The 18,441-nt window shown below is 47.0% G+C and overlaps 1 protein-coding gene across 1 annotated transcript in view; it reads left to right on the top strand.

The window, feature by feature from the left end:
• Positions 1 to 18,441, top strand: part of ASIC2 (acid sensing ion channel subunit 2) — a gene marked incomplete at its 3' end in the record, with an annotated part of 572,604 nt that overhangs the window by 541,167 nt on the left and 12,996 nt on the right. Inside the window, exon 3 of the mRNA XM_084300938.1 lies at positions 13,157 to 13,284. Coding sequence (XP_084157064.1) covers positions 13,157 to 13,284 — 128 coding nt within the window. The remainder of the gene's footprint in view (positions 1 to 13,156; positions 13,285 to 18,441) is intronic.

The following is an 18,441-nucleotide window of genomic DNA, read 5'->3' as shown; positions in this document are numbered from 1 at the left end:
GCAGAGGCATCATTAGCGGTGGGGGGGTGAGGGGGGAGGGGTTGAACAACAACAACAAAAGTATTTTGGGTCTATCTAGGGTTGGTTTTGGCATGCTGCCACCACCAATGTATATTTTGCTACCAAACATGCTGAGAAACTGGGAAGCTCTATGAAAGAGGGCTGCAACTGTGTTTTATCAGGTTTAATATTTTTGTTGTAGTTATTACTTCCACTACTACTATTTAAGGAGAAGCTTATAAAGATTAGAAAGGGAAATGCCATCTGTGGAGTTTGGCCAAGTGACAAATTATACTACATGATGTCGTTACTCAAATATTTTGGAGAGTGTGAACAGCGGAGAAGGGAAGCAATTGCCATTGCCTTCTGTCAAATGCACATGTAGGAAAGGAAAAGTCTCCTTCCAGTGCAAGGTCAGCATGAGAAAAGCCAGGCAACAATTCCCCCAGGAACGGCCATGTGCCATGTGCTTGCTGGGTAAACATGCAGAGCATTTCATGGTGTCGCTTGTCCCTGAGCATCGCGCTGCTGTGGCTTATGCGAGACGTAAGTCATTTTAGCAAGAGCCCCAAAGCCAGGCTGCAATTCTCATTGATTTTCCAACACCAAAACAAGGCATCTTTGGAAGCATGTATGGAAAAGCTGTTTCTGCTGTGAAACAGCCCTGCATAGATCCTGAAAGGTACCCAGGTTAGCTGAAGGCAGAAGTGCATTTCTTCGTTGGGAAAGGCAAAAGAAAAAAGGCAACGTATTCACTCAGGAATGCAAAGGAAAGGCAATGTATTCACACAGGAGCCTGGAGAAAAAGGGTTCTGAACCAGCTTCATTATTCCATGTGATCTGGTTCCCTTTGTTCCAGGAGAAAGGACCAGCACTGCTCACATTGTTTCAAAAGCTCACTTTCAGGTAAGAAACAAATTTTCTAGTAGTCCTGAGCCCCGCAGGGCTGTGTGCAATGTGCTGGCCTTTTACTTATGCATCCTCCCCAGGCTAATTTATGTGGGGATGCTTCAGCACATGTATGAAGTCCCAGTTCAGCTCAGGCTGTTGATCCCCACAGGTAGGCAGAAGATCCTCCCAGTTTGCTCCCTGTAATCTCTAGCTTCACTGGAGCTGGAGACCTTTCTCCATCACTTCAGCAGCCTCTTCCTTCAAGGCAGTCAGGTCACACAGGTCTTCCTTCAATCTAATTTGCATATAGAGCTAAACCAGCTCTGCACTGTAACCCTGGCACGAGGAATATTGGAGGCAATTGTGGGAAAAAATGGCAAAAATCCTGTTTATTTCAGCGATACCCCAATGGAGATGCATTTATCATGCTGCAAGTTCTTATCTGAGCATGTTCCCATGGGAAAAATTGACACATTTTGACGATACACAGCGGTTTGTTATACCCCGTCCCAGGAGCCAGAAACAATTTATCTTCAGTGTCTAATCTTAATGCCTTCAGTACAGATATTTATTTCTATAATGATAGTAATGGCCTCACAGGATTGTCTGTATGGATGTTCTGTGGGCTGCCATGAATACTGCAATAGTAAAAACAATAATTAAGTATTACTACAGCAATACAAGTTAGTACTGAACTCAGGAAAGCCACAAAGTTGTCAGAGCAGGATCTGTCACATCTCCAGCTCTTGGCTCCAACCCATGCCACTGCGGCCAAGGGAGATGGGTTTGGTGTTGCACCGGAGCAGAGCAAGGTGCTGGGGGCTGGATTTGGCCATTTTGCTGCCTCAGGGTGGGATGTCGACACACAGTAGCCCATGCAAGCCCAGGGCTGGTGCTGTAAGGGTGGCAAGCAGGTCCCATGAGTGCAGGGACCCTCTTTCTGCACCCCGTTATGGGGCAAGAATTGAAGTTTCCAGAGGCAAAATCTTCCCTTTGGGGTTGGAGGTGGGGTCTCTAAGGCATTATGATGCAGATTTGGGGGTCGGGTATGACAGGAGGGCATGGGAGGCAGCCTCTTTGTATCTTCATAAATCCAATGGTCTTTCCTACCACCCAGCTACCTCTGGTTTTGCTTTCTGGGTGAGAAAGAGGGTGCAGAGGGCAAACGGTTGTGCACGGCTTGCATGCGATGCACGGTTATGCAACGGTTGTGCATGTCAGGGTGATGGAGAACTCCAGCCTTTAACCATTAAACATCATCAGGGAGTTGTCTGCTTCCAGTCCAGAGATGTTTTCAGCAAGCAGGAATCATTTACTGGTGTCATTACCTTCCAAAGGGGGCATGTTACCTCCAGACCCTGTAACAGAGTCAGCCTTGTTTGGAGCTGCAGTGTTTGAAGGCACTGGTGCTTCTCCTTGGCTGTTGTGCAGGGAGGTTTGTAGGCAACTGAAGGCAAACCAAAGCTTCTTGGAGCAGCCTGAGGTTTCCAAAAACCGGTGCAAGGCAGATGCTGGTTGTGGGTGATGGAGAGGAAGGAGCTGGGAGGTGCCCATCAGCCTGCAAGCAAAGCAGGGACAGGGACACATGCACCACAAGAAGCTGCCCATGGATCCACAGTCTGAAAGCCCTTTGTGAGGCATGGTGCTCTTTGTCTGCTTTTAGGGTGCTTTGCCGAGCTGATCTGCAAGTGACCACAGTTTGGCAACCCACTTGTTATGAAACCTCCAGCAGGATTGGTGCAAACCACCTGAAAACCTGAGGCAGGCAGGAGCTGCTTCTGCAGAGCTGCAGAGCCCAGTTGGCTCTTTTGATTTCCAGATCAAACGCATTCACTGTCAGTTGATCCAGCTTGGATTTTTTTTTTTTCAAATATTTTCCTGTCAATGGAAATGCTCTGCTCCCTTCTGGTGTTTGCCTGTGTTGTATTTATAGAGAGGATTCACATCCGTGTTTAGGCTCTGTCTTGCCAGACGATGCACAGCCCAAGCTGTGTTGGCCTCCTCCCAGCTCCTGGGCTCCCCGCTCCTCAGCCCAGCCCAGCAGCTTTGGTGTCTCCTCTCCCCGTCTCCATCGGTCTGGCTTCTGCAACCAGAACCAAAGGTGGTATTTCTGATGTGGTTTCACTACCGAGCTTCTCTTAGAATCACAGAATCATTTAGGCTGGAAAAGAGCTTTGAGACCATTGCCCAAGTCTAACCATCACCCTAACCAACCAAGACCTTTGCTTTTAAATGTCATTTCTTTGTGTGTGTTGGCACCTGAGAAGGTGGGTTTGGGTGAAGAACAGCATGACCAAGCTCTGGCAGCTGGAGTAACCCTCTGTTACCCATCAAAAAGAGATTTCTCACCTAAAGAAGTCAAGCAGCTGCCAAAAGCTGGGGTGGAAAATAACGCAGGGGCTGCGGAGGGACCCTAGTGACCATGGTCTACTCTGAAGTGGCCAAAAAGCAGGGAGCTGAGCATTCCCTTTGCTCTGTCTGCCTTGCAAAACTCACCTCCCTCCCCAAAATCTCAGCCAGTCCAGCTATGTCTTGTGCTCCCTCCAGCTGCTCTATTTCACGTCCTGCCCTCTCTTGTGCTGCTTCTTTCTCACCTTGCCTTGCAAAAGCTCAGAAAAAAACTCTGACATCAACACACCGTTAGTCTTCTTAAATCTCCAGGTCGGCACTGACTGATTTTATCTTTTTCCACCCCTTCCAGCAAAATTCCTTGCAGCTCTGTAGGCTGTCCCCCTAAGCTGTACAAGATGTAGTTTTCACAGGTTATTTTTATCAGAGGAAAATATTAGCCTGCCTGCTGCCATATGAGATCTGTCTGCGCCCCGCCAGCCTTGCTGTGGGCCACACGCTACAAGACAATGCAAATATTTTTATATAGCAGCCCTCCATATGCAGCAGCGCAAGAGGAGAGGGCTGGGGACTGGTGGGAGGCATGGAGGTTTGGGGGGGGACAGGTGCAGGTGTCGCAAAGAAGCAGCGATGCTTTGGGCTGCAGATGGGGCAAACCTGGACTGGACAGAAATAAGGAAAAAATCTGTTCTGGTCAGCAAGGTGTTCGGTTTTGGTGTCTGAATGATGCACGGGGTGAGTATATGTTAGAAATCTTGCAAGTGGGGAACCCCAGCACTGACAAACCCCTATCTATAAAATAGGATGGGATAAATTAACTAACAAATAGGCAATATGAATTTATTCTGGCTCCCAGAGTTTTTCTTCTGTTGAGATTTAATACCCATTTGGCTGCAAGGGGTAAAAATTACACGGTGGGGAATTTTCTAAGGAAATGTGGAACAACCAAAACTTCTTGTGGAAATGTATGGATGAGTGCCACTGGGATTCAAGTTTTGGGTTGAAAAGCAAAATCCTAAATCTCTATAAAATACCCCAATGGTTGAGGCATTGCTTTAGATATGAGACCAAGGCTTACTCCCTGCGTTAGAGCAGGGATTTGGGGGTTCTTTTTTTATGTTTCCTTCCTCACCACCACCTCCAAAAAAAGTCAGCTATTGATTTTGTGTATATCTGGCCAACACTTTGAAACCACAAAAAAGTGCGTGAGCAGGAGAAGCATTTCCCTCGCTGATATAACTGAAATACTTCTTTGCTTTAGTTATTTTTTCCCCACTCTGGCTGATGGAGTAGCTCTTTCCTGGCATTTTGTAATCAAAGAACACATCTGATACACATCCTTTTCCATTAAAATAAGTGTTTACTTAGTCGCCGAGTTCACCAAAGTGCTTTGAAATTACATCGCTCAAAACACTGACATTTATAGGCAATGCAAATTAAATAGACATAACCAGTGATGTCAGTGTGCGCAGGCAGGGCGCAGAGTCAAGGTTTCTCCAAGCAGTGAAAACCTCTCTGCCTGCGCCTGTCTTCAAATGTCCTTGCACCAGCAGTGATTTTATTTAATTGCACTGTAACTTCAGAGCTTTCCCACCCTTCCTGGCTCTGCACTGAGAAATTGCTTCTCTCCAAAAGGATGCAAAAGTGAATAAAACTGGCCCCAGAGCAGGGATGTGGCAGCAGAGTCCTGGTGCCTGCAGGGAGTTTCTTACTGCAGGCTTCCCAGAGAGGGTCCAGCAGGAAATAAACAGTTGTGAGAGGTTATCACTCTTCAGAGTGTCTGCAAAATGAGAGAATCAGGTGGGTGCTGGGGTGGTGCATGCTCAGCTTAAGAGGAAAATCTCATCCTTGCAGGATAAAGGACCAGTAGAAGCAATTTGTGGTGCCAGAGCCGTGCGAGCTGTGCAGCATCCCCTGGGATGGAAAATTCAGCGCTATTGCTGCAGAGGAGCTGGACTGGCACAGCTCTGTCTGACAACCGTCCTATCCCTGCCTGCATGGACCTTGTAGGTCCTCACTGCAGCTGAGGGTGTGCCTTGCTCACACGCACCCCAATTTCCCTATTTCTTCTTCTGTCCTGCTCTGGGACTATCATGCGCTCCTGTGGAACCCACACTCCCAGAGAGGTGTCACCCATGTCACCCACCTGGGTTGGGATGCAGTGGCACTTCCCATGGACCAGTGATTCTCAGGGCTGGAAGATCTCCCTGGCACCTCTTAGAACTTCCAGCTCAATAAACCATGTCCTACAATAGCTCTCACTAAAGATAGCCCCTTTCCGGGCTCCAAAGTGTGCCGGTGTCCCCAGTGGCAGTCCATCCATGTTCCCATGAAGGGGTAGAAGCAGAGCCAGGACCCAGCTGAGGGCACATAGAAATCTGCTTCCATCTGGCTCCCATACGAGCTGAAATTAGCAGCAGCTTTTTGACCGTTTAATATTTCAAGATGTTCTGGGGGAAGCGGTGAGGCTCCTGGAGGGGGATGGAGGAATGTGCAAGAACTGCTTCTGTGCCTTTGTAATGTGTCCTTTATTATTTTTATTTTTTTATTATTTTTTAAAATTGTTTCTGTTCCTGCAGTGGGAACAGCTTGCCAAAGCACAGCCAGCAGATGGGCAGCCCGGGGGGCAGGCACCCCCAGCTCGGGATGCAGGTGGCAGCATGGGGACCAGAGGGAATTATTTCTCCTTTTCTCCTCTCCTTCCTTCATGTTCCTGGCAGCATCTCAGCTCCTGCTCCTGGGGAACCCCATCCCATTTTTCAGCTGTCCTCCTCCCATGATCTCCCTTCCCTGCAACGAACAATTTCTATAGGATGCAGAGGTGGGAGGGGATCTTTGTTCCTTCCCCACAAAAAAAGTAAAAGAAATAAAATAATAAAAGCAGCATAACCTGGCAGCACCAACCCTCCCTGCCCTGCCATGACCCTACCAGTAAAACAGGTTGTGAGATGCCTGTTTCTACACTAACAATAAAGTCTTAAGCCTAACAGGGAGAGAAGCAAGGAACTTAAATATTCATTGCTGGCTCCTCACCGTCCACCAAGACTGCTTTAACATCTCTGGTCTCGGTTTGCCCTGTTTATTATGTAAGAGGCTTTTTAATAATATACGTTGAGACATATGGCCCCTCTGATTTAGTATGCAAATGCAATATGCTTAACTAAAAATAGATGATATGCTTAATGTAGTTTGTTATAACACCTTCTGTTACTTGGTGAGTAATGAATCGCGGCTGCGCTTTGCAGAGCTTGTATTGGATTGAACAGGGATCAGTCTCAGCTGCAGGCTCGCCTCCAAGCAGTGGGGGAGGTCGATGAGACCGGAGTCCCAGAGGTGCCGTGTCCTGCCTCTGCCAGCACCATGGCCAGAAAATGAAGTAGAAGACACCCGAAGAAATGTTTGGCAGGGGGTTAAGTGACAAATTGCTGGTAGGAAAGCTTTGGATGCCAGCTAGGTAGAGCATTGCCTTGTACCCTGGAGCGCTAGTTTGTGTTTTGGGGTGTATAGCCTGCACACATTCCTATCCTGGTTTGCACTGTAGGAATCAGGCAGTGATCAAACCCCACTGCAGTGCCTGCTGAAGGAGTCTGCTCACTGCCAGTGCCATGCCCGGATGCAAGGTGCAGAGCCAGCCCTCTTGCAGGCTCCATGGGCAGAAAGCTCTTTCCTTTCTTCTTTTCTCTCCTGCCTGTTATTTTTGCTTCTCTTTGTGCAAATGCCTTAACTGTTTCTCATTGAAACAAAGAGAAACAACAAACAAGAGGTGTCATCTTGTGGTGCTGTTTGTCTGGATTGCAGTGACTCTCCTGGCCCTTTTGCAAAGCCATCGAGAACTGTGAGCCCTCCATGCCCCTGTCGCAGCCCCAAGAGATTTTAAAAAGCAAGGAGATGAATTTTTTGAACATATTCTTTCACCAAAAAAAAAAAAAAGGAGAAAAAGGAGAAATGCTTTATATCTGATAACTGAAATATCCCATCTGTATCCCAAGAGATAAAAAGAAAGGACTGATTCAGCTCTGCAGCTAATACTGCTGTCTCGCTTGCCTTCAGTGCAAGCCGTCAGCTTTTCATGCTGGTAGCTCTTTCAGGTGTAGAGCTTTTGGTTTCCTTTTCCCAGAATAGGTTTTTAACCTCCTGCACAAAGCGCTGCTGACTTGCCATAGTGAAGCGTGTTGCACGGTGCTTCTGTGCCGTTCTTCTTATGCTCTCTGTCTCCATCAAAGCTTCCAGTAGCGTTCAGATCATCAGTGATGTGCTGAGCCATGTCTACCTGGGTCGTCCAGCTCTGCTCCACTTCCTGTGCAAGGTCTGAGGGATCTGAGATCACTTCCTATCTCCATGAGAGGAAGGCAGGGAAATTTCCATTGGGAAATGCTTCTTCTCCCCACAGCTCATCCCAGCACACATAATTCAAGAAGACTATCTCAGTGTGCAGCCCTCAGCACAGAGGAGAAGGCGAGGTCCCTGCTGCAGGTTCTCAGGAGAGCCTCAGAGCAGCAAGGTCTGATTTCCCAGCTGGGGGAATGGTTTGTAGAGGGAAGCTGCCTGCCACCCTCACATAGCATCTTGTGCCGCTCCTGCAAATTTCCTCTGTCCCTCTTAAATACAGGTGAGCATTTAAGGGAGGGATGGGATTGTGCATGCCCTGTGCAGCCCCAGCCCCACTGGGACCCTACTTCCGAGCAGGATGCGGGGTTTGTTCTCAGCAGCTGCCAGAGCTGGTGTCAGACATCTCATTTTCATCCTTGTGGAAACTCCTTGTCCCTGATTTCTCCCAAGACAGCAGCCAAAGCAGAGCCCAGAATAGTAAAATACACAGGACAAATTGTTAGAGATTGTTTTTAGTGGGAAAGTTGTGTCAACTCAATTGCCTGTCAAGCGGATGTTATCATCCCCCCCTGAACCTGATGCAAATATTCTTATTTCAGCTTCACTTAATCCTGTTACCAAGCAACTTTAACTGCAGCAAAACACAACACTTCCACAGAAAGGAGAGCACTCACAGGGGATTGGAACTGGTTTCACTGTAGTTAAATGTGTTTCTATATAATTGCATATTTTTTTCCTGTTAGCTTCATGAGTACAGCTTTCCTATAGGTATCTTTCCATGGCTTTTGTTTTTTCTTTTGTTTTTATCCATAAATATTTGTCTAGGAAAAACGTGAGAATATTATGCATTTGCCTGAGATTACAGAGTGTAGAAGAGGCACTGGGGAATCTTCCAGCCCACCACCTTCAATAGCAACATTGAACCCATTTTACAGATGGGGAAAAACTGAAGCAAAGAACGAGGAGTGTCTGAGGAGAACCCAAGCCTCCTAGCTCTGCAGTTACTTCTGCTCAGCACAGAAGAAGGCTTATTATCCAAATTAAACCTCCAGGCCACCTTCTAGTAGAGCCATGGCATGAACCAGCTGAGAAACCATGTACCAGATTGAGGCAGGTGGGATCTGCTTTGTTTTTCCCCGAGCAGGACTGGCTTCCGCAGCACTGCCAGTGACTGCTCCATCTTTAAACGACTCAGGACTTGGTCTGTGAGCATCTTCAGTTCCCAGAAATTAGTGTTGAGCCCAGTTTCAGATATTAATTGCCAGGGAAAAATGGATTGGTTTGGACATAATAAGGCAGGGGAAGAAGGGGAGCTCCATGCCTTTGGCAGCATTTCTTATTTTAATTGCAGCTCCTTGAATGTTCAAGGAGAAGAACTTTGCAGCCTGCACCCAAGCCTGCAGTCAGCTGGAGCTTTATTGAGGTTTTCAAGCGGTGCTCTGAGCAGAAAGTCCTGATGAAATCCTGGGAAGACTGTGCCAGGAATAGAAAGCTGTGCAATCTGCAACATACAATACTCTGCAGCCAGCTTGAAGCACATGCTGAATTAATCCCCAATTTAATTAACACTACAGTAATCCTTCAGCAAAAAGAGCAGCTTAGGATTTGTTTGGAAATACCGTGCTGTATACAGTAATATATATTAACGTCTTCAGAAATGCAATCATTAAGGATGCTTTACTCCATTCCTAATGTAGGCTGCTCTGAAAAACTAATTTATAACTTCTGGTCTCTGAAAATAGGGATTGGAAATTGAATGAAGGTATGGGGTTGCGCTTCCCAAAATTACAAAATTAGTCTAAAAAACATAAGGTACAAACCAAACCCCAATTGCCTTGAATTTATTTTTGAAGTTTTTCTGGCATCTGAGCCAGTCAAGGGGTTTTCAGGGTTACTTTGTCTCCCTTGATGGATGTCTGCAAGAAATAGGCTTAAAGAAACAACAGCAACAGCCTGGCCTGGCGCTCAGCCCCATGCCTCCAGGAGGTACCACTGGAGGAAGACATGCAACAGGATGCTATTTTCTATTAAAGGATGCTATTTTATATAAAGGCTTTTGTACAGTTGGGCTTTTAATTTTTCTTTCTTAGTGGAAAACAGCTATTTTGTAGAAAATGAATTTTTATTAGAAGTGGCAGTTTTTCAAAGCTGGTTTTGTGTTTATAGTTTGATCCTTACATGTTTCTTGCAGAAAGAAACAAAGAATGCTCCCTTGCTTTTGGCAGCCTTTCTAAAAATGCTGTTTATTTTGCTCTTCTTGTTATTATCATTTGTGAAAATTAATAACTGTGTGTTTTAATACCAGAGTTCCTTCTACGATGTAGAAAATCCATTCTCCTCCTTGTGCATGATTACAATGGTTGCAAGCCAGGGTTTTCCATGTAAAATTGCAAAGTCTGTCACTTTTTAGTTTCTTAAAGATATTTGCAGACTGTATCTTGTTTGCTTGCTTATGTTTCTGAATGCAGAGTGGTTTACCCACAGAGAAAGACAGAGCAGTGCACAACACTTGGGGAAATCCATGGAATTAAGTCAAGGCAGACCCAGGGAAATGTGAGGCAGGTGCAGAAATGGGCAGATTAATTTCGGACCAAAGTGTTTCAACAAAACAGTTCCCGTTGCCCAACAAGTTAGTGAAAATTAGTGAAGGAAGCATATGGTATCACCTCAGAAGTGTTGGAAAGGGATCAACACCCAGCAAAGTGATGGAGCTGGGTGGGGTCGGCACGAGTGGGTGTCCCGTGGAAATAACGGGATCAGGCGTTAAGTTGGAGGAGCAGGAGGTGGGTGCTAGAAAAGGGTTCAAAATGCACGGTTCTGGCATGCGTTCGCCTCAGCAGCAGTGAGGTTGGATGGGGACGCTCAGCATTTCCAATGGCTTTGTGGGAATGCTGGCTTCACGCCCAGCACTGGAGCATTTGGGGAGCCCTCGCTGAGGAGGTGTTGGTGGGGATGAGACCCTCAATGGGGGGTTGAGGGACCCCTTGAGCAGATAGAGAGTTCAGTCATGCCAACATCCATCCTATGGCTCACGGAGGGAGAGGAGCCAAACTATGGCCAAGAACAGCAATGGCAATTTACGCCAGGTTTTTGTTGTGGTGGGTCCCAGTAACGGGGCTGTGTTGTTTGCAATAACCCCCATCACAGGAGCGTGGCAGGGGTCAGTTCAGGTCATGGTCACTGGGTTTTGAGCAAAAGTGGAAGCCAGGAGCAAGGGTGGTCAATGCTAACCTTGTTCCAGGACACTTCTGTGCAGGGAAAACCCTAAAAAACTTCACTTTCTCTGCCGTTGTCCCACTAACTTGGGATTTAGAGGAAATACGTACAGCCTGCACATCCACCACGTGCCACGACATTCAGTAGCAACACTACCATGCCCGAATCGTAACACTGTTTGGCTACCAAAAACACTTTTGCCTCAATAAGGAAAAAATACGTGATTACTTTGTACAGAATGTTGCAGAACCAATGCTCTGGGCACATGGATTAGGGAGTGCCAGAGGCATCAATCAATGGGAGCATGTACTTAAGAGTGCGGGTTGCAAATCAAAACCTCTCTGCCTGGTTAAATGTCTGACCCCAAGTGCTTGGAGCTGAGCTCTGGACCCCAGGGATTTAGAAGTACGTGACGCTTGGGGAGGAAACAGTTTTCATAAGTCCTATTTATCTCTAAATTCTTTTGGAGGTAGGAAAACAGAGCTTTAAAAGGTTAAATATTAAATAGCCTGCTCCAGCTGCTCAGTATGTAAAGGACAAAGTGCCAGCAACCGCAGGACACGTCACTGTGGGCACAGAGCATGAAGCTTCAAGTAGCCACTGTGTAAAGCAGCCTCAGTGGCACAGTGGAGCATTTTTAATGTTGTTTGCTCCCAAAAACTGAATGAAACATGTGGTTTGGTTTGTGTTTGGAGGGGGGAGGGTTTGATAGCACAGGAGGGGATGAAGGGGAGGACTGTGCATCTGCTCGGGGGTCTCCGGAGGTCTCCAGCCTTCTTGGACCAACACTTGATCTGTTTGGCTATGGCTTTATGCTGCTGAGTGTTACACCTGGAAGAATGGTTAGCTATCAAAGAGGTAGATCTGTGCACTGTGAGTGCTCTCTCAATCCTGACAAATCCATGTCAAAGCCCATTCCCACCAGTGCAGTCTCTGGCTTTGTTTGCCTTGGGACGTACCGAGTGAGCAGGATCCAAGAAAATCCTCATTTGAGAGGAAGGCTGATTCCTTCACTGCCTGATGAGTCAGCAGAGTTGCCTCCTTTTAAGCAGTGGGGTCCTGAGATTTGGGAGCTTCGTGCTATCTGCTACCACTTTTTTCTTCCCCTTTGCTTCCCCTGTGCCCATGTCATCCCATGGCCTGGTGTCTTCTGCACGTCTTTGTACAGCCCTGGGGCAACAGTTCTGTGGCTGTCGTTCCTTGGTGTTGGGTTTCTGCCAGTGTTTTGGATTGAATATAGTGCTGCTAAAATTTGAAATGCATAATAAAATTCTATAAAAATACCAAGGAATAACAAGAAAAAAAATAAATAAAGAGTGACTCATCTTTATACAGAAGTTCTTTAGGTAGTATTTTGCTGCCCCTAAGCATAGATTGATATTAGTGGGTAGCTATGTTTTGAGGCCATACTATGCATAGTTAACAACTTCCTTTGCAAATGAGCCCCCTACCCTTTAATCCCATGTGCTCCCTTTAGTTTGTTTGGATGTGAGACTGTGGCAGCAAAGCTGAAGAAAGAAATGTTATGCACCCCTTTTGCATGAAGATGCCTGGGTGATAGAGAAGCCCAAGTCCTCATATATCACACTCAGGTCTGGTTTGCATCCCATTAATTCAGCTTCAGAAAGTCTCTTTTGAGTTGGTTTTAGTGGAAGGGAGTCTCAAGATGCGGAACATCACATCAGCCAAAGTGAGGAAGCCCCTAACTGGGTGATTTGTTTGAGCCCATGAGCTGCAAAGTATCTTTGTCCATCTTGAAGCAATTTCAGTAGCTGAAGCCATGGGCAGCTTTGGATTTTAAACTTTCTTCATTACTTGATTGCCCACGTTATGCCCTAGGTGGCCTCGGGCTGTGTCAGTGCCGGAGATGAGACTGCAGGGCAGCAGAGGTGGGTGCACCCCTGCTTTTGGTTACAGAGACCTTACAGACATTAGAAAGAACTCTGAGGGAAGGAGAAGTTTATATCTGTAAGTTAAGTGCATGGGAATGCATTTTTTTTAAAACTAAATATCATTGAGAAAGTAGATGTAGCCTCCTGTTTTCTCTAGAGAGTATGGATCAGGCTGGAGAAATCACAGATCTCTGAGATCTGGGGCAGACAAGCCCCTGGGAGGGGCAGCAGTGTGAGGACCAGGAGCCAGCAGATGCTCTTGGTCCCAATGGGGAAAAGCCATGGTGGCTGCAGCAGCGAGCTGTGCTGCATCTCTTGGTGCTGGGTTTCCCTCCTCCATGCTCAGAAACCTGATCAGCCAGGTGGAGCACTCCCCGCTGCTTACCTCTTGCTTTTGAGCAGATTTCCCAGATATAACTTCCCAGTGGACACCATCCCACCCACCCCATCCCGCTTAACCTCCTGCCTTCTTCTTTCAGAGGAGACGACATTTGAGGCTGGAGTCAAGGTTCAGATCCACAGCCAGTCTGAGCCACCGTTTGTCCAGGAGCTCGGGTTCGGGGTGGCCCCTGGCTTCCAGACCTTTGTGGCCACCCAGGAGCAAAGGGTAAGTCCCAGCTTTCATTTACAAACCAAGGTCCCTCCAATGGGTCCATAAGAGGGTTTTCATCTATGTGCTGATGCCCATGGAGAGGTGTTTTCATGGTTAAGAGCCATTTTTACTCCTTACTTCAAATTGGTTGGAGAGAGGACAATTTTTTCAGCATTACTTTCCATGCATTACCCACAATTCCCATAGCTTTGGCCACAAAAAGGATTTCAGCTTTGGTCATTTCCCTGGCTCATTTTTTTCATGGTTATGGTTCACCCATGGCAGTTGCTAAACATGTTGGGTACTATCGAACCTGCTGAGAAAAGATGTCTTTTGCCAAAAGGCTCTCACACTCACAAGAGAGGATTTTATGCGGCAGAGTATTGTGAATCCTTTCAGGTAACACAGAAATGTTCCTGTCACTTATTATAACTGGTGGCGGGAAGCTCAGGGCCTGGGGTGCCTCACCCTCCCTGAGTCCCAACAGTGGCACATCATCGCAGTGCAGATGGATGCAGTATGATGTGGCATCATTAGCCCCAAATCCTGGTTAGGCATTTGGAAAGCAGGCCAGCAGAATAGTTTTTCCCCAGCTTGTCCCCAGTGTTTTCACTCTTAGCCTTCCTGCTTCATTGCTTCCCTCATTTTCCTCCCTGTTCTTGCATCCACCTTCAAATGGAAAATTAATCGAATTGAGGAAAGTGAACAAGAGCTGGTGGAGGATTTGCTTAGATTAAACCTCCACAGGAATCAAAAATGTAGAACTTCAGCTCAGAGCAACTCGACGAAGTCACCACCAAATATATCTTTAGGTCAAGGCATCTCTCCGTGGCCACAGGTACCAAAACACAGCTGAAGGTGCTGCATTTCAGTGAGGCTGGATGCAGAGCCTCTCCCCTTCATTACAGCACACTTGTGCATGCTTATCCTGGAGATAATGAAGGGTGTGGGTTCCCGGTGGCTGAGCACCAGGTGAAGACTTCTCAATTAAGGAGGAGAAATGTTTTGTTGTTGTCAGTTTGTGTCTTGTGGGAAGTCTGGTGGGCTGGAGAAAATGATCAGCTTTATTAGCAGTTGTTTGGAGCGGAGCACTCAATTGGAGCCTAACACCTTGATAATAGTAAAGGCAAAGGGATCTTCAAGGGGGTGAGGCAGCAGCTGCTGGAGCCCAAAGCAGCTCCTGTCCCATCAGCATGCCATTGGCTGGCTTAGCCCTGTCCTTGTGCATGCTCAGCCTCCCCAGACCCATCCTCTCAAGATGCTCTATGGCCTCGACAGACCTTGCTGGAGGATGTGATGGAGCTGGGTGCAGCAGTTGCTGGAGGAAAGAGCCTTGGAAACCCATCATGGGCACCTTTCATCCCATTCTCTTGACATTAAGCCTTCCACGTGTCCTCAGCAAACTCATCTCTATTAGCAGCTGCTTCCTGCAAGCCCTAGAGGACCCGGCAGCATTTGGCATTACTTGTACAGGACATACAGAAAGATAAGGAATCTACAAGGATGGAAAGCTGATTAATTAGCACCAGAACTGCTGGGCTTCGTGTGCTGTATCCATCCCCTCCTGTGCCTGGGCATCTCACAGAGCAGTCTGGGGACTCCAGCCCCAGGGCAGTGGCATGGGGTCAGCCTCAAGCCCCAAGCCTCTGTTGGCAGATTCAGTGTGGAGCTGCATTCTTTGTGATTCATTTCATATCGCCAACCTTTATTATTTCATTATTTCCATTTTTAAAAGCTAATGCAAAAGAACCTATTAAGAAGATAAGCAGCTCAGAGAAAGGGAAAAAAAAAAACACAAAACCACACCTCCTTCCCCACATCCATCCTTCTAGGGGCGAAGATACAGAATACGACAAGAAAAACAGATTTTAGGGGACTATGCTTATGCCTGTCCCCTCTTCCACAGGTTTTGCCTGAGTTTCAGTGCTGGGAGAGGGCACGGCACATTTCTGTTTGGTTGCAGCAGTTCTGTAACAGCTTTAAAATTAGGTCACGGGTTGCAAAGCCATCACCCTTGAGAGATGATAAGGTCTTTTTTTAACCTAATTACAACTGTTACAGCATATGCATGCCACTGTCTCATTTAATTACCCTGCAGGGACCAGCCAGGCATCACCCAGTTTCTCCCACCCCAAACACACATCTTTGATTCAGGTCCTGATTTAGTCTTTTTTTTAACACTACATCTTTTTCACTATGGGCACGCACATGCTGTCCTTCAATAAGTCAGGGCAAAAGGAGGAAAATCCCGTAAATATCACCCAGAGGAGTGATGTTTACCGCACCTCACCCTGTAAACATCACCCAGCCAGTTATTGCAGTCCTAAACCATGTGTTTTATACTACCACGAAGCACAAATTAAATGATTCTCCAGCTGGAGAGGGATAGAAATGGGCAGCAAAAGAGCAGGTTGTTTTGCCTCTCCCAGCTCTGAGGAGGCTCGGCTAGTTATAAGCACTTTTCCATGCTCAGCGCCAAAAAAGTAGGCATGGAATTGAGCAAACTTGTCTTGGTGGTGGGAGCTGTGCAGCATCTTTGAGAAAGGCTTTGGGGTGGAGAGAATTTATTTATGCCTGAGTTAATGGCTCATGGTGATAAATTCTGGACCTTTATTCTGAGAGCTTTCCAAAAGCCCCTTGTCGAAGGCAAATCCTGTGCCTGTGATGGCGCGTGATCTCATTAAATGTCACTGGAAAATGAGCTGTCAATCTGAAAAAGCATAAAATAAAATAAAAATCAGCTTTTCTTCAGCAGTGGCTGAGCCCTCTGACTCCTGGTCCATCCAGCGAAAGTGACTTTTAAGAAATTTTTGCCAGTTTGCCAGTTTGGTAACATTAATGCAGCAGCGACATCGTGCTCGTGTATGATGTGTCTGTCAGGAGAAAGCACTGAGGTAGCACCACGAGCAAGGACTTTGCAAGTGTACCCACTGTGTTTGCTGTGTCAAAGAAAGCAAAGGCAATGTGAGGGGGGGAGTTCTCCATAAAACGTGTTTGTGCAGTTATATAGGCCAGGCTGGCTTTCTGCTGTGGACATGTGGCCCAAAATCTCAGATCGAAGTGATCTGAGGATCTGCTGGAGGTGGCTCAGCACGGCTGCAATTAAAACAAGTATTTTGCTGGAGGATGTCAAACCTCTCTGGGTGACAGTGTGAAGGGAGCTGGAACAGTTTACACAGACACGTGAGAGCGTGGTTGCTGTTTTCTGGGGTTTTCACACGATTTTACATGAGGAGAGGAGCGGGAAGGAGCCAGGGCAGAGTCAGCCGCATATCTTGCCACAGGAGATGCTTCGGCTGCACAGGGGAGTGGTTTCCATGGCAATCGGTGAGTCTCATGAATACGGTTTTTTACTCATGAATGGCCAAAACCCCGAGTGCTTTGTGGGAGCTGGCTGCGGGCACACACATGCTGGTCCCAAGGAGGGCAGGAGCACCCTGCACAGGGCTCTGCCCCTACATGCCCTGCTCCTGGCTTTGCAGGGATGTTCCTCAATTTTTACCCTTTCCCAACTTCTTTTGGGTGAGCCTGCTGCTGCCATAAGCTTCTCTGAACCTTGCATTGCTCATGGCCTTGGGGAGACTGCAACCCACGCTGGCATCCATTTTTGTGGAGGGATGATCCCCTCCAAAAGACAGATTCTTCCTGGATTTGGCTTCTTTTAATCCTGTTTTCACATCTGTGTTTTATGGCCTTGCTGCAGCTCAGGAGCACTGCAGCATCGCCCACAGGTGCTGGGATCAGATAACATTACTTACCCGGCTCAGCTGCTCCCTGTTACGCCACCAGCACGGCACGTTAGAGAAGATAAAAAGCACACTAAAATGGCAATTTCTGCCAACTTGGCAATAAAAATTTAAGAGGCTTCAATTAAGCGACAGGTTCGAAGACAGAGCAATATTGTTTTATAGGGCTCTAGTATGCCTTGGAGACTCATCCCCTCATAAAATTGTATGGGATAGAGAGCATCAGCTACGAACAACTGCAGTATCAAGAAGTGTAATTACAGAGTCAGGAAAATGGGACTCGGAGTCTAGCAGTGATCACTCGTATTTTCAAACAGGGTGTAGGCAGTTGGGTTTGAAATTCAGGAGCAATTAAGTAGTGTTTCCCAAGTTCGTTCACACTCACTCAGAGCATCTTCTACCTACGGTCTTACACCTCCTCCTGGAAACATTCACTCTCTGGTTGCTTTCCATTTCCCTCGATCCCACACACTCTCCCAGTTGATTTCCTCCGGTCTATCATTGGACTCTACATTAATTAAACAAGAAGCTGACTAGCAGGCAGAAGTGGCCAGCTGTGGCAAAAATTTCAACACACGGGAGATTCAAAGCTGAAGGACATCTGAGGAAGTGACAGAAATTATTTTTTTGTAGGACAGTGGTGTGGTTGTGCATGGAAAACTACATTTGGACTGAATTAGCCTGTTTGTGAAAAAATACAAAGGAAAAGGGGTGGAAGCAAGCAGTGGAAGTGAATCAGATTGAGGAGCAATACATCTGAATGTGGGGAGATTGGAAAGGACACTTTTAGAAAGGAGGTCAGTAAGAGAAAAAAGCAATATCATGGATGCATATGAAGCAATGGTCTGGGTGTTGCTGTTAAGCCTTTGCCTTACTTCATGGATAAAAAGATACTTTTATAAGATGGAAAGCCACCTTCTGAAGACTGGAGAGCTTCATAAGGGCCAACTACCATGGCTCCCCCTCAGAGTAGTGCCTATATAGGAGTTTGGCCAACATAGTCCAACAAATAGAGCCAGTGTTGCCCAGCAGAATGCAGGGGAATACTTTGCTGGTTGTGGAGGTATCCAGGAGAGTGGAGGCCAAGTTAATCACAGCTTAAGACATGAGCAGAGGGCACAGCTCATCCAGCCGGGGGCAACAGCAAGCTGCAGGCCAGCAGCACAGCAAATGCTGGGAGCAGCCCAGCAGTGGATATGGGACCAGACTTGGGATGAGCCTCTGAATGGGCTGCCCTCCCTGGCAGGGTCTTCCTGCAGGGCCACAGGACGTTTTGATCTTGCTGTTTGATTTGCAAAATTATTCCCAAGGAAGCAGGGGCCTGGAGGGCCTCCAGAATCACTGCATGCCTAAATGCACTTTTTCCCCAGTGACAGCTCAAATCCAGCACGTTGGGGAGCCATGGGCTGTATCAGATCCCTGAGCA

The sequence above is a fragment of the Netta rufina genome, assembly GCF_964035555.1.
Source record: "Netta rufina genome assembly, chromosome: 24".
NCBI classification, from domain to species: domain Eukaryota; kingdom Metazoa; phylum Chordata; class Aves; order Anseriformes; family Anatidae; genus Netta; species Netta rufina.
Note: the sequence above shows the minus strand (reverse complement) of the source record. Positions and strands in the feature narration are given on the sequence as shown.